The sequence below is a fragment of the Pollicipes pollicipes genome, unplaced genomic scaffold (assembly GCF_011947565.3).
Source record: "Pollicipes pollicipes isolate AB1234 unplaced genomic scaffold, Ppol_2.1 Scaffold_2555;HRSCAF=2994_pilon_pilon_pilon, whole genome shotgun sequence".
Taxonomy (NCBI): domain Eukaryota; kingdom Metazoa; phylum Arthropoda; class Thecostraca; order Pollicipedomorpha; family Pollicipedidae; genus Pollicipes; species Pollicipes pollicipes.
The window spans coordinates 30285087-30297747 of NW_023596136.1; the positions used below are offsets into that span (position 1 = coordinate 30285087).

At 54.7% G+C, this 12661-nt stretch overlaps 2 protein-coding genes across 2 annotated transcripts; one reads left to right on the plus strand and one right to left on the minus strand.

Moving 5' to 3' along the window:
- Positions 1-1625: 1625 nt before the first annotated feature.
- On the plus strand, positions 1626-7487 carry LOC119100122 (integrator complex subunit 4). The gene is made up of 4 exons (XM_037223237.1): positions 1626-1735; positions 3616-3854; positions 4447-4680; positions 4819-7487. The coding sequence occupies exons 2-4, from the start codon at positions 3630-3632 to the stop codon at positions 7066-7068; spliced, it is 2709 nt and encodes a 902-aa protein (XP_037079132.1). The 5' UTR covers positions 1626-1735; positions 3616-3629; the 3' UTR covers positions 7069-7487.
- LOC119112772 (zinc finger MYND domain-containing protein 10) lies at positions 7481-9284 on the minus strand. Its single transcript, XM_037237056.1, has one exon. It carries the CDS (start codon positions 8820-8822, stop codon positions 7503-7505), a length of 1320 nt encoding a protein of 439 aa, XP_037092951.1. The 5' UTR covers positions 8823-9284; the 3' UTR covers positions 7481-7502.
- Positions 9285-12661: the final 3377 nt, after the last annotated feature.

Consider the following 12661-nt stretch of genomic DNA (forward strand, 5'->3'; position numbering starts at 1 on the left):
TCCTCCTGGCCATCTTCTCGTGCTGTTCTCCATCTGCGGGGCGGTCCCCCATGCCGCCGCTCCTCATACACCGTTCTCCTTTGGTGGGATGCGCTCTCCTTCCTCTTAGTTACTTCGCTACACCGGTATCTTCCCAGTTACTGGTGACAGGGCGCACCGGAATGATGCATGCCTTTGTTATCCCGGCTCAACTCTTCCACCCGCGGCCAATAAATGAACTGTGGATGGATAGAAGAAAACGGCGGTTGTATTCGGTCACAACGCGTGAGCTTTCTCACGTTTTACTTCAATTTCTCAGCGGCGGCGACTGGGCGACTGATCGATAGCATTTCGGCTTCGCAAAAAAGCGAAACTGTAGCCCTTTGGGCACACCTTATGTTCGTAGGGATGGATGTACATAATGACTAACAAATGGGTGGTAATTACAGCCAATGAATCCACGTATGCAGTGACGCAAATTTCGACCCGATCCTGGCCATGGTTTCGTCGAGAGCGTGTTGCAGTTGGCCCCGCTTCGCGAAATCTCGCCATGCCTTGCTTGCTTGCATGATGATTACCGGCGCGAAGGAGCATCGGACAGTCTCATGTTGACTGTAGAAATTGCAGGTGGTACATATGTCGACGTTTTGAAGTTGGATTCACGCCTCCACCGGCTCCAGTTACCGAGATGTGGCATAAAACGTGGAAAACGGTCAAAATGGGAAAATCCATCTTTACCCCGCTGTGCACACAGCACGTAGCACGTGCATCGTCATGCGTGACGTCACGCGATTTCCAGCCAATTATCTGTCGAAACGTGTTGATTTGGCGTCGCCCTGACCCGCGCTTCGCCGCGCTTTCGAGCGACCGTTTGCCGGCTTCGACCCGCGTCAATTTTTCGCGCCGACCGTGCTAAACCAATGAAAACAGCGCAATATCCAACACACGCCACGCGCCACCCGCTGGCTCCACCTGCACGAAACTCGCTTTGACACATCACCACGTGCGCGCGTGCAGATGCACCTTGCGTGCTTTGATACTAAGGCCTTTCAGTCGCTGCCTTTCAAATGCCAACTGCGGCCGGATTTTGTTACGCATTCCAACACCTCGGAGGAAACGGTCCTCGTCGCCACTGCCAGAGACAGCTCAGCGGAATGAAGCGTCCACAAATGTAATTCCCATGGTCGTCCTCTGGCTGTCATCCCATACCTTACAAGCCGGTACCAATAGCTTAAATCGACATGCCCTTATGCGCAGGGATCACAAATCCATCATCGTCAGCGCTACACAATGGAAATCATTTTTGAAAGTTGAGACATTGATCACCTTGCTTCCCTCGCAGTCCATTGACAACCCTATGGGTCTAAAAACGAATCAACCGACTATCACGTGCTATCTACGAGCCGCATTGCAGAGAAGATCGGCCATGCTGGCCATGCCATAGGCTGTTCAAAGATCTAACTTGGCGAACATGTTAGAGCTACTTTGTGTTTGCGCCGTACGTCGAAGCTTGAATACACTACACAACTGTGCCCTACTGGAAGCCCGCGACATTCCGTGACGCAATGGGCTACCATATCATGAATTCGGAACACACAATTGCTGCGCACTTCTGATCGCTTAGCAAACTGGAGAAACGTGTTAGACAGCATCGAAAATAGTTGTGCGCGTTTACCGATGGAAGCGCGGGGACTTTATTTCTTATTTGCTTTCTCTCCTCTGTTAAACCTGGGTCGTTAATCGCTCTCCGAGCTTGGTAAGCATCCGTACGGTCGTGGATAAATCCAAGGATGCTTCGGTTACGTCCTGTAAATGTGTGCCTTATACATCCGCATTCATGGTGGCAGCTGTTAATGGGCATGTAGGGCCGGGGGCCTCCCAAAAATCATGTCCTCACATTACATACATACTGCCACACTGCCATACATACATCCATACTAGGAACACACTGCCTGAAATAATCTTTGTTACCTGTTCAAGTGCAAAACTTGAAGTGTCTTGTATGGCTTTGAACATTATTGCCTTGAGAAGGTCACACAAGGTCAGTGACCTTAAATGAGCATGTGAACTTTTGCATAGAATAGGTATTTTAGTTCCGGAGGCACTTTGAAAGCCAACTTGGAGTTTGAGCTTAGGCCTGTAGGTCCCGGTCTCGTCAGGCTCCCGGTCCGGTAACCAAACAGGCTTGTTTGACCTTATTTAACCCTAAGGTCATGGCCTAGGAATATCAAGGTTTGACCTAAGTAAGGTCACATACAGGCCAACACACCCTGCCAGTTTGGTGTCTCTAGATCTCTTAGTTCTTGACATGTCACAGGATCAAGTTGCCCCCCCCCCCCCCCACTCAAGCAAAGGATATCCAACCGGCCACCCCAGCATGTGTTAAAGTATGCTTTTGACCACACTAGAGAATGGTATGCTGTCCCTTCTTCCAGACCTGAAATTGACCTCCCTCTTGTGCTTTGGTTATGGTCCACCAAAACTCCTGACTCCTAAAAGCATGTCAACCTGAACATGCAGTGAAAAGGTGGAAATGACACCCAAAAATTATTGACTCTATGATCTCACACAATCAGCACATTGTGCTGTAAATTTTTGGTGCCCTGAGTTTGGCCTATTGCTTCCATTGCTTTGTTGCTTGAAAAGCCAATGTTTCAAGGAATTAAGATACAATGGTTGTTTGAAGACAGAATGTGTATGCCAAAAATGTCCCATCAAGTGACATGAGGTCATCAGAATGTGATGACATAAAGCCTCAGCAGCTAAATATATCATAAAGCCCCAATGACAACAAAACCAATAAGCCTATGTTTAAAGCAATTCTGATCTTGCTGCAGCTATCTCAAGGCAATATACCCACTTCCATTTTGCAAAACAAAAACAAATTAAAGACCTGCTCAGTTTTGCCTGGTTGGAATTCAGTGCCACCTGAACAAGGTTCTGATCACCATTGTCACATAAACTGAGGTGCAGCAGATTATTTTTCATGCTGGTGTTCATGTCACACATAGTCCAGATTCAGCCTACTGCATAGCAATGCAGCTTAACATGTCAAAGAGTTAATGTGAATTTTTGCAGACTGGTCTTCTCCATGCAAAATTGATTTATGGCTGGCCCCTGCCCAGCTAATAATGTATTACCTTACACCATTCCTTACATGGTGGACATGAAAATTGTTGCTGACTACTGAAAGGTTTAGTTGACCCTCATGTCTTTTAAGTTATTGGTTTGTAACACTGGCACTTTTTATTGACTAAATTGTATTTTATTTGATGAGCTCAGTCCCTCTAGTGAAATTGATTGAATGTTACCAAGCTTTCCTGCCAAATGGGTTTTTGTTTATAAAGTATCCTTTAGCAAATCTGGCAGTTTCAGCTTTCCTTCATGGAAGGGGGGAGGAGCACAGGCAGTGATCAGGACCGCATAATTACCCAAACCAGTGCAGGGATGCATTCCCTCATCCATGCGCTTGTGTATTGGCCTTGTCACACAGTGTTGGCCTTGCCACATTTATGTTGTTCCAACCTGCCTCAGGGTAAGATTAATTACACATTGTAATTGATGTCAAGGGGCCACCACTACTGTGACATGTGCTCATCAAGTGCTCATCAAATGCTCATTGGCTCTGATTTACAGACTAGGCTGCAACCATGGCAGCCGTGCTGAAGAAGCGAGCACTGGCCGAGTACAGCCAAACCCAGACGGTGACGGTCGATCAGGAGGCCGGCCCATCCATCAAAAAGGTGCGCCTCACCAAGAAGCCAGAGCAGTCGTCCACCCAGGCCGAGGGATACCTGCAGATCCTGCAGCGGGCCAAGACGAGCCGCGACTCGCTGCAGGCGCTCACAAGTCTGGCCGAGCTCAGTGCCACTCAGGTATGCGAATCCACAGCCGGAGTGGGACCCTGCTGACACCGCAGTGCGGGGCCCTAGCTGAAGGGTGGCGCAGCTCAGCGCAAGTGCTCTGGCACAGCCGGAGTGGGACCCTGCTGACACCGCGGTGCAGGGCCCCAGCTGAAGGGTGGCGCAGCTCAGCACAAGTGCTCTGGCACAGCGGGAGTGGGACCCGGCTGACACCGCGGTGCAGGGCCCCAGCTGAAGGGTGGCGCAGCTCAGCGCAAGTGCTTGGGGAGCCAGAACTGAAGCGTAGCTCATTCCGACGCCTCTATTATGTGGTTTATCCTCAGTGAATGCAAGAACCGCAGGAAAAGTTTGTGAGACAGAAGTCATTAACAGTTGTATGTATTTCTGTATAATTCCAGCTGCTTAATTAGTTTAAAATTTAAATATGTATTCTGCTGCCTAAGCTACCGCCCTCCTGCAAAGTACCGTAGTGCGCTATCCTCGTGCACGCCCGCGTGTTGCCATCATACCCGATTGGAGGAGATCTGAGATTGTGGGGACCCCCGCCTTTCCACCGGCCCTCGGTGTCTGCGCGCCGGCAGTCACCCTCCCCCTTGCGCCGCAGGTGGACGATGTGGGAGGCGTGGTGCGCCGCCTGCTGGACGTCTTCAGTCGTGACCAGGACTCGGCCGTGCGCTGCGCGCTGCTGCGCCTCATCGGCCAGCTGATCGTCGGGTCCGGCCAGCGCGGCCCGGCCGCCGCCACCGCCGACGAGCTGGCTGCTGCGCTCGACCAGGAGGCGTCGGGCGTGGTGGCGGCGCAGCTGCTGGCCACACTGACCGAGCTGGGCGCGGCGGCGGCGCCGGACGCCCGCCTCGCCGGTCGCCTGGTGGCTGCCGCGCGGCCGCGGCTCACCGACGCCGGTCACCAGGCGGGCGCGCGCGCGCTGGCGCTGCTCGGTCGCCTGCTGCCCGTCAGCCCGCCGCCGGCACCGGAGGACGTGCGCCGCCTGGGCGAGGCCACACGTGCACAGGACCCGCGGGTGCGCGCCGCCGCCCTGCAGGCGCTGTTGACGCTGCACGATCGCGGCCTGCCGCTGGATGTGGCGCTCTACGCCGACACGACGGCCGCGCTGCACGACGACTACGAGACCGTGCGCGAGGTGGCGCTGCGCCTGGTGCACGTGCTGGCCCAAGCGTACCCAGAGCACCCGGTGGCGCTCACCGACTCGGACCAGACGGTGCGCCTGGCTGATGACGCGTTCGGGCACGTCTGTAACGCCATTAACGACCTGGGCGTGCGCGTGCGCGTGCAGGCGGCTACGCTGCTGGGTAGCATGACTTCCGTGTCGACCCGCTTCCTGGAGCAGACGCTCGACAAGAAGCTGATGTCGAACATGCGCCGCAAACGCTCGGGCCACGAGCGACTGCGCAGCCTGGTCGTGCGCGGCGAGTGGTCGTCGGGCAAGAAGTGGGGCGACGACGCGCCCAAGGAGCAGCTGCAAGCCGACACGGTCAGCCTGATGTCGTCGGGCGCGTGCGGCGCGTTCGTGCACGGCCTGGAGGACGAGTACCTGGAGGTGCGCGCCGCCGCGCTGCAGTCGATGACCGAGCTGGCCACGCTGCATCCGCACTTCGCCGAGATGAGCCTCGACTTCATCGTGGACATGTTCAACGACGAAATCGCCGAGGTGCGGCTGCGCGCCGTCGACTCGCTCTCGCGCATCGGCCAGATGATCACGCTGCGCGAGGACCAGCTGGATGAGATCCTGGCCGTGCTCGAGGTGTACTCGATCGACACGCGCGAGGGCCTGCACCGCATGCTCGGCGACTGCCGGCTGGGCAACACCGACTCGCTCCGACTCTGCGTGGAGAAGCTGCTCAAGAACCTGAAGCGCTACCCGCAGGACAAGCGGAGCCTGTGGCGCTGTTTCCAGCGTATGGGCTCGGCACACCCGGACCTGGTGCTGCCGCTAGTGCCCAATCTGCTGAACATCCACCCGTACTTCCAGCTGCCGGAGCAGGACGTGCAGGACCCGGCCTACATCTGCATCCTGCTGCTGGTGATGAACGCCGCCGCCGGCTCGCCCACCATGATGGCGCTGCTGGACGAGCGCACGCAACGTCACTTCCTCTACCTTCGCGACACGCTGCCGCACCTGGTGCCTGACCAGCTGCCCGGCCAGGTGTGGGCCGGCCGGCGGCAGGCGGCCGCCGCGCACGACAACGGCGCCGACTTCCTGCAGAGTGTGCTGCGGCGCGCGGCCGCTGCCGATGGCGCCGGCTCGCCGGGCGGCCGGCGGGCCGCGCTCGAGCAGTGTCGTCGCGACCTGGACCGGCTGGCGCAGATCGACACGGCGCTGTCGGCGCGCGCCCAGTTCGCGTCGGCCTATATCCACTGCCAGATGCTGCTGGCGCAGGTGACGGCCGACGAGAGCTGGCGCGGCGCCAGCGCCGCCGGGCCGGCGCGCCTGCAGGCCAGTGCCGACCAGCTGACGGCGCTGACGCTGCAGCTGCAGCACCGCTTCTCAGGCCTGGCGCCGGCCGAGGCGGCCGCCGTGCGCCAGCTACGCCTGCGTCTGCTGGGCCTGCGGCTGGTGCTGCTGGTGCGCGGCCGCACCGGCTCGGCGCTGGCGCTCGGTGAGTACTTCCTCGAGCAGGCGCAGCAGCTGGAACGCCACCTGGTCGAGACGGGCCAGCCGCTGGATGGCTTCATCGAGGCGCTGGTGCGCGGCCTGGAGGCGCTGGAGGAGCGCAAGGCGGGCGCCATGGCGCGCGTGCTGGCGCCGCTGCTGACCGAGTGTCCGGTGCCGCCGCTGCAGCTGCGCTCGCCGCTGACGCAGGCCACGGCCGTCATCTACGAGCCGCGCCAGGAGACGGAGCACCCGCAGAAGTTCACGGCCGGCCTGGTGCTCGGCATCCCGCTGGACTGCGAGCTGCAGCACGTGGCCGACGTCAGCCAGGTGCGCGTGCGCGTGCAGTACCCGGACCAGCGGGCGCAGCTGATCATGCCGCGCGCCACCGACTTCCGCGCGCTGCCGGAGGCGGACGGCGGCTACCGGCTGCGCACCACCGTGCTGGTCAGCCACCAGGTGTGGTCAGAGGATGGCGAGGTCGAGATCTCGGTCGTGCTCGACGTCAAGGAGCCCGGCTGCAAGGTGCTGCGCCCTGAGGACTGGCTACTGTCGCTGTGTCAGGCCGTGCGCGTGGCCGTGCAGCCGCGTGCAGTGCGTCGCAATGTCATCTGAGGCGGTGCCGTTGCGATGCGAGACGTCGCTTCGCGGTGGAGCGGTGAAGCCGCCGTGCTTAGCCGGTGGTCTCTGAGCGGTCTTTGACGCTCGGTGGCGTGCGGCTGTCGGAGCTCGAGTCCCCGACCCTAAATGTACAGAGTTTCAACGTATGCATACACACAGCTGCGATGTCGCGTGCAAATATATTCACCAGAAACCACATGAAACGCGTATGATGCTCCGAACCCTACTGAAGCCCAGGAGGTTGGTGACAAACGTAATACACAGCAAGGAATATAGAACTAATGCATGCCATTAACATCTGCCGTATCTTCATCATGTGGGAAGTCATCTAAAAGAGGCCGGTGACCCTGCACGCTACTATTTTTTTTTTTTACCGCTGCCGGAGCCCCGCGTTCGCATGCGTTGATGTCGGACACGCGTCTCTGCTCTCAGGCGTTGTCGCAGTGCTCTTTGTGGGCGGGCCAGTGCTTCACCTGGCACTGACGGCCGCAGTACCACACCGCCTTGCAGCGTGAGCACTTCTTGGCGGCGGCCTCGCCGCAGGCGCCGCACTTCGTCGCGTCGGTCATGAGCGGCGCCATCTTGTCCAGGTCGTAGACGGCCGCCAGGCGGCGCGCCTGCTCCTGGATGGCGGCGGCGTCGGCGCGGAAGTGCTGCTCCAGCTGGCGGCGCGCGAGCCTCGCCCACTGGCCGGCGTGGCGCTCGAGCAAGCCATCTCGCAGCTCGGGCACGGTCTCGATGATGACGGGGGAGCGCGCCGGCGGCGGCTGGCTCATGGAGAGGTGCGCCAGCCACTGGCGGAGGGCGGCCAGCGGCGGCACCTGGTCCAGCAGCACGTCCGTCAGGTGTGTCTGCAGCCGCAGCAGCTGGCTGCGCCGATACTCGGAGATTTCGTACAGCGCCAGATGGTCGCGGTTCATCAGCAGCTGTAGCAGTGTCAGCCACACCTGGCCCTCCACCTTGGCGATGGCGAAATCGTCGCGCGGCGACGCCACCCAGCTGCGGTTGTCGTACTTCTGGCGGCGGCCGGCGCGGTTGGTGCGTATCCACGGCCGCGCGTCCAGCAGCTGCACCAGCAGCAGCGGCAGGTCGTGCTGGCGGAGCAGGCGCGACGACGCCGACACGGTCAGCTGGTCCAGCTGTTCGCACACGTGCTGCAGCAGCGACACCGCCTGCACGGCCTGCATGAAGCGCAGGTCGTCACGCTGCCGCACCAGCTGCTCCTCGATCGTCGGCTGACCGGTCTCGTCGCGCTCGAGCCGGATCTCAGGGTGGGCGATGAGGTGCACCACGGCGCGGTGGCAGTAGTCGATCAGGTCCAGGACGAGGTCGCCCAGAGCCTCCAATGCGGAGGTCGGTCTCACCGTGGCCTGCAGTCGGAATGTGACCAGTTCCAGGAGAGAGAGCACCGTCACTTCGTGGTGCAACACGATGTATATACCGATTGAGGTTTTCGGCTTCTCGTTTTGCTTCAGGACTTCTGGAAATATTTTGTCCCTCCAAACTTCTGTCAGTATTAGGTCCTTTATCAAAAATGGTAGCCTGTCGCGGGAGATGATGAGGTCTTTGACGTTCTCTTCCTTTTGGCCTTGCGCTTCCAACAGTGCTTGCATGTTGAGAGATTCTAGCCTCTCGTGCAGTGTCATCCATTTCACCGAGCCTACGTCCGCCAGATCAATGCATTCCAAGGACTCAACGAAGGACTCTGCCTCAAAAGCGCCGATAATATCACTCGGTGTTTCGGTCATGTTTCAACTTACGCACAGCGCTAGGTTTGTTATGGACGCAGTTGCTTGCCGCATCCGTAGATAAAAATCAGACAACACTCGCCTATTTCAGTAAATAACACATTAACTTGACAGTTGGCATTAGATGACAAAATTTAAGAAGCTCCTAGAATCAAGCCTGCTTGCAATATTTGGCATGGCTAACACTCAGCAATGCCAGCCGTGGAAAATGAATAAGAACAATTATCTGCTCGTCAACTGTCCGCCGTCGCAAAGTATGTCTCTGGCACGCAATTTACAAATCGGGAGTACAACTAACCTGCGAACACTTCGTCCTCACCAGAACACAAATCTAGTCAACACTTCGTCGCCCCCGCTCAAAAAGCTTCATCCGAGCATCCTTGCGCACCCCGCCGTCAAGACAGGTAGTTGTGTACACACCGGTCAGCGCCCCAGTCTCCCAGCATCCAACACTTTTATTATCACGTACCACGCTAACTTATATTCGCAGCACTGCATGGTAGCGTTGATCCAGGTTTGCTGTTACCATAGCAACAGCTTTACAATTTCTAAGGACAAGTGTATATTGTATTTGTATGATTCACATATGTTGTTAACAAAAGAAACGAGCTTTTAGGAACTGCACTTAAAGTATTAATTATGACTGCCATTTGTACAGTCTTACAAGCACAGTATTGGGTGGCAAATGGAAGATCTTTAATACAAACAATAGATGGCGTTGTCAACTATCGTTGCATATGTGGCTTTTCTGTGACGATAACTTGCGCTGGTTGCCGTAATAACTATTCCTCGAGGTACGGGGTTCGATTCCCCGCGGTGCCCGCATTTCCTGCCAGGGTGAGAGGCAGGCGACGCCATATAGCCTCAGCAGCTGAGTGCGTCGTAAAGTCCCAATCACACACACACACAAACTACTCCTCGACTAACCTGAGAGCCCGCGAGGCGATTTTTATCTCCGACAGCGTTCTTTCCAGACGAAAATTGTGAGAGTATGTACTCTTTTCGGAAACACCAGGTTCTGTTGCCTGATATAATTTTTTGGATTTTTCCAATGCCCCGATGATTGGGTTTCTCCGGTTTCTCCACCTTCGCTGCAGCTTTTGCCAGCCTGCTACCTGGTTTAATATCTGGTATTTACACGATGAAAGATCTTGATTAGATGGATTAGACCCACCAAAGCATCATGTTTGAGATATGTATGGGAAAAATTGGTATATTATCGCTACCTTAGTTGTATTGCCACACCAGGAGCTCTTTAAAGCTGAGACAAATTGCTTGTACTTGGCTTCATAAGTCACGTGGGCCCCACGCAAATTGACCATGGCCTATTGGCCAAATTGCCAAAGACAAATGTCACACAGAGTGTGAAACTTTCAGAGCATCCTCACAGCAAATCTGCTCAGAATTTGACACAGTTCTCACAGATTTCAGTCATAGGAAGCCTAGTGTTTCAAGTAACTATGATGTTGAGATTGACAAAAAGTTGTCATGATGCATTTTTAGCTGAAGTTAATTTGAAAAATTAGTAAAATTTGCTAAAGCATGAATAAACTGCACTCAAGTGTGAGGTTGTTTGTACCATTGTCAGTAGGTGTTTTGTTCAATGGATGGATTTTTTTGCTGGCTGGCATGATGAAATTGCCTCAGTCATGGCATTATAGCATAGAGTTGATGTGGGCTACAATCAGTGAACAGTTAGCAGCTGAATCCAGTTGCTGACTTCTAAATATCATTGTGATGCTTCTCAAGTTTGGGTTAAGGCTCATCAACATTAATATGTTGCTGGGCCAAAGAAAATTGGTGTAGGTGTACTTTCCTACCTAGCATTAGAAAAAATCATTGCACACCATTTGTCGTGTTTAAGGCGGCACAAATCATAAATAGTCTCAAAACAGGTAGAATCATGCTCCTACCTTCGAATTTCAATAACTTCGATGGCGGGCTCCCGAGCCCAACCTAACCAAACCTAACCTAACCTAACCTAACCTAACCTAACCTAGCCTAACCTAGCCCAGCCTAACCTAAACTAACCTAACCTAACCTAACCTAACCTAGCCTAACCTGACCTAACCTGACCTAACCTAACCTACCCTAACTGAGAATAGACCAGAGCCTAAGCTAAGCTAAGCTAAGCCAGCCTGACCTGACCAAACCTAACCTAACCTAACCTAACCTAACCTAACCTAACCTGAGAAAAGGCCAGAACCTAAGCTTAGCTAAGCTAACCTACCCTATCCTAACCTAACCTAACCTAACCTCCCCACCCTATATCCCCTTCAACCCAGCATCCCATAGCTAAGCTAAGCTAAGCTAGCCTGACCTGACCTGACCTGACCTAGCCTGACCTGACCTGACCTAACCTAACCTAACCTAACCTAACCTAACCTGAGCTTAAATATAAGCTCATAGACCTTATGAGCTTAGATATAAGCTAATAGACCAGAACCTAAGCTTAGCTAAGCTAACCTACCCTAACCTAGCTAACCTATCCTAACCTAACCTAACCTAACCTAGCCTAGCCTAACCTAACCTCCCCACCCTATATCCCCTTCAACCCAGCATCCCATTGGCGTCCATGTTCCGTGCCATATATAGGTGCCATATAGTGAGCTTTTATTTAGCTGTCATGTTCTCATTTTGCTTTACATTCCCCACCCAATCCCCCTGCAACCCATGGTCCCGGTGGCGTCGAGGATCAAATTTCATGGCTTCTTGTTACCTTGGCCCGGTACATTTTTATGGTTCTTGATGCTGCTTGATGCACAGTAATGTTGTGACCCGCGCAGTAATGGCGCCGGTGTCGCGGGTGCTGTGTGTGTGCGGCGCTCGGGAGTTCGCCATCGTAATTATAAAAAATTGAAGGTAAGATTATGAATCTACCTGTTTTGTGATCATTTACGATATGTCCTGCCTTAAACACGACGAATGGTTTACTTTGGTCCCGTACATTTTGTAGAGTTCTTGGTGAGCAGAAATATTGTATTTACGCAACGGCAACGCAGAAACGGCGCTAGGGAGTCCAGGCGGTGCGGTGCGCGCGGCGCCCGGGGGCCCGCCATCGAAGTTAGTGAAATTCGAAGGTAGGAGCATGATTCTACCTGTTTTGAGATTAGTTACGATATGTCCTGTCTTAAACACGACGAATGGTGTACAATTTTTTCTAACGTTAGGTAGGAAAGTACACCCTGACCAGAAAATTAATTAACTGCCTTTAAGCTGTGCATACACCACTGGGAAACCATGATTCTGGTAGCATGAATTCTCAAGACTGACATCTGCTTGGTGGTAATTTAAGGCTTGTTTCAGATGGCTGGAGGATCAGAACCACCCCTTCCTCCTCCTCCTCCTCCTCCTCCTCCTCCTCCTCCTCCACCTCCACCACCTCCACCACCTGTAACAACAAAGCAGCCATGCTCTACACTAGCACCTTCACCTTCTGGAGATGAGGACCCAGTGGCTGGCATTGCTTTTCGTGCATCCAGAGCCACGTGGTACCACCGCCTGGTGCTGCATCTCAACAAGGCTCCTTCGCTGCTCCAGGACGGACCCACGTAAGTATTCAAGCTTGTGATTCGGTCTCCTTATGGCATGTCTTTGTTCATGTTATCATTGTTTCTATGGCCACAGGCCACAAATGTCATCACAGTGCCTTTCTTGGTGGGAGGCCTAGTTCCTATCACTTTTACACGCTGTGATAGAATGACGGCTTAAGACATTTCCACCTCCTTTTCCGTGCTGCTGGGACTGTTAACATCTTTCACGGGCCAGCACTGACCCCTCTGGCCCATTCATGGTCTGATCTGCCTGGCACTGCACACTGTCCAACAGCTGCGGCCTGG

What these genes read in the sequence shown, in the direction of transcription:
- LOC119100122 (XM_037223237.1), top strand. Translation starts at nt 3,630, where the DNA reads ATGGCAGCCGTGCTGAAGAAGCGAGCACTGGCCGAGTACAGCCAAACC. An exon ending in CCGAGCTCAGTGCCACTCAG is followed by an intron (nt 3,855 to 4,446) that starts GTATGCGAATCC and finishes CTTGCGCCGCAG; the next exon opens with GTGGACGATGTGGGAGGCGT. An exon ending in CCGAGCTGGGCGCGGCGGCG is followed by an intron (nt 4,681 to 4,818) that starts GCGCCGGACGCC and finishes CCGGCACCGGAG; the next exon opens with GACGTGCGCCGCCTGGGCGA.
- LOC119112772 (XM_037237056.1), bottom strand. Translation starts at nt 8,822, where the DNA reads ATGACCGAAACACCGAGTGATATTATCGGCGCTTTTGAGGCAGAGTCC.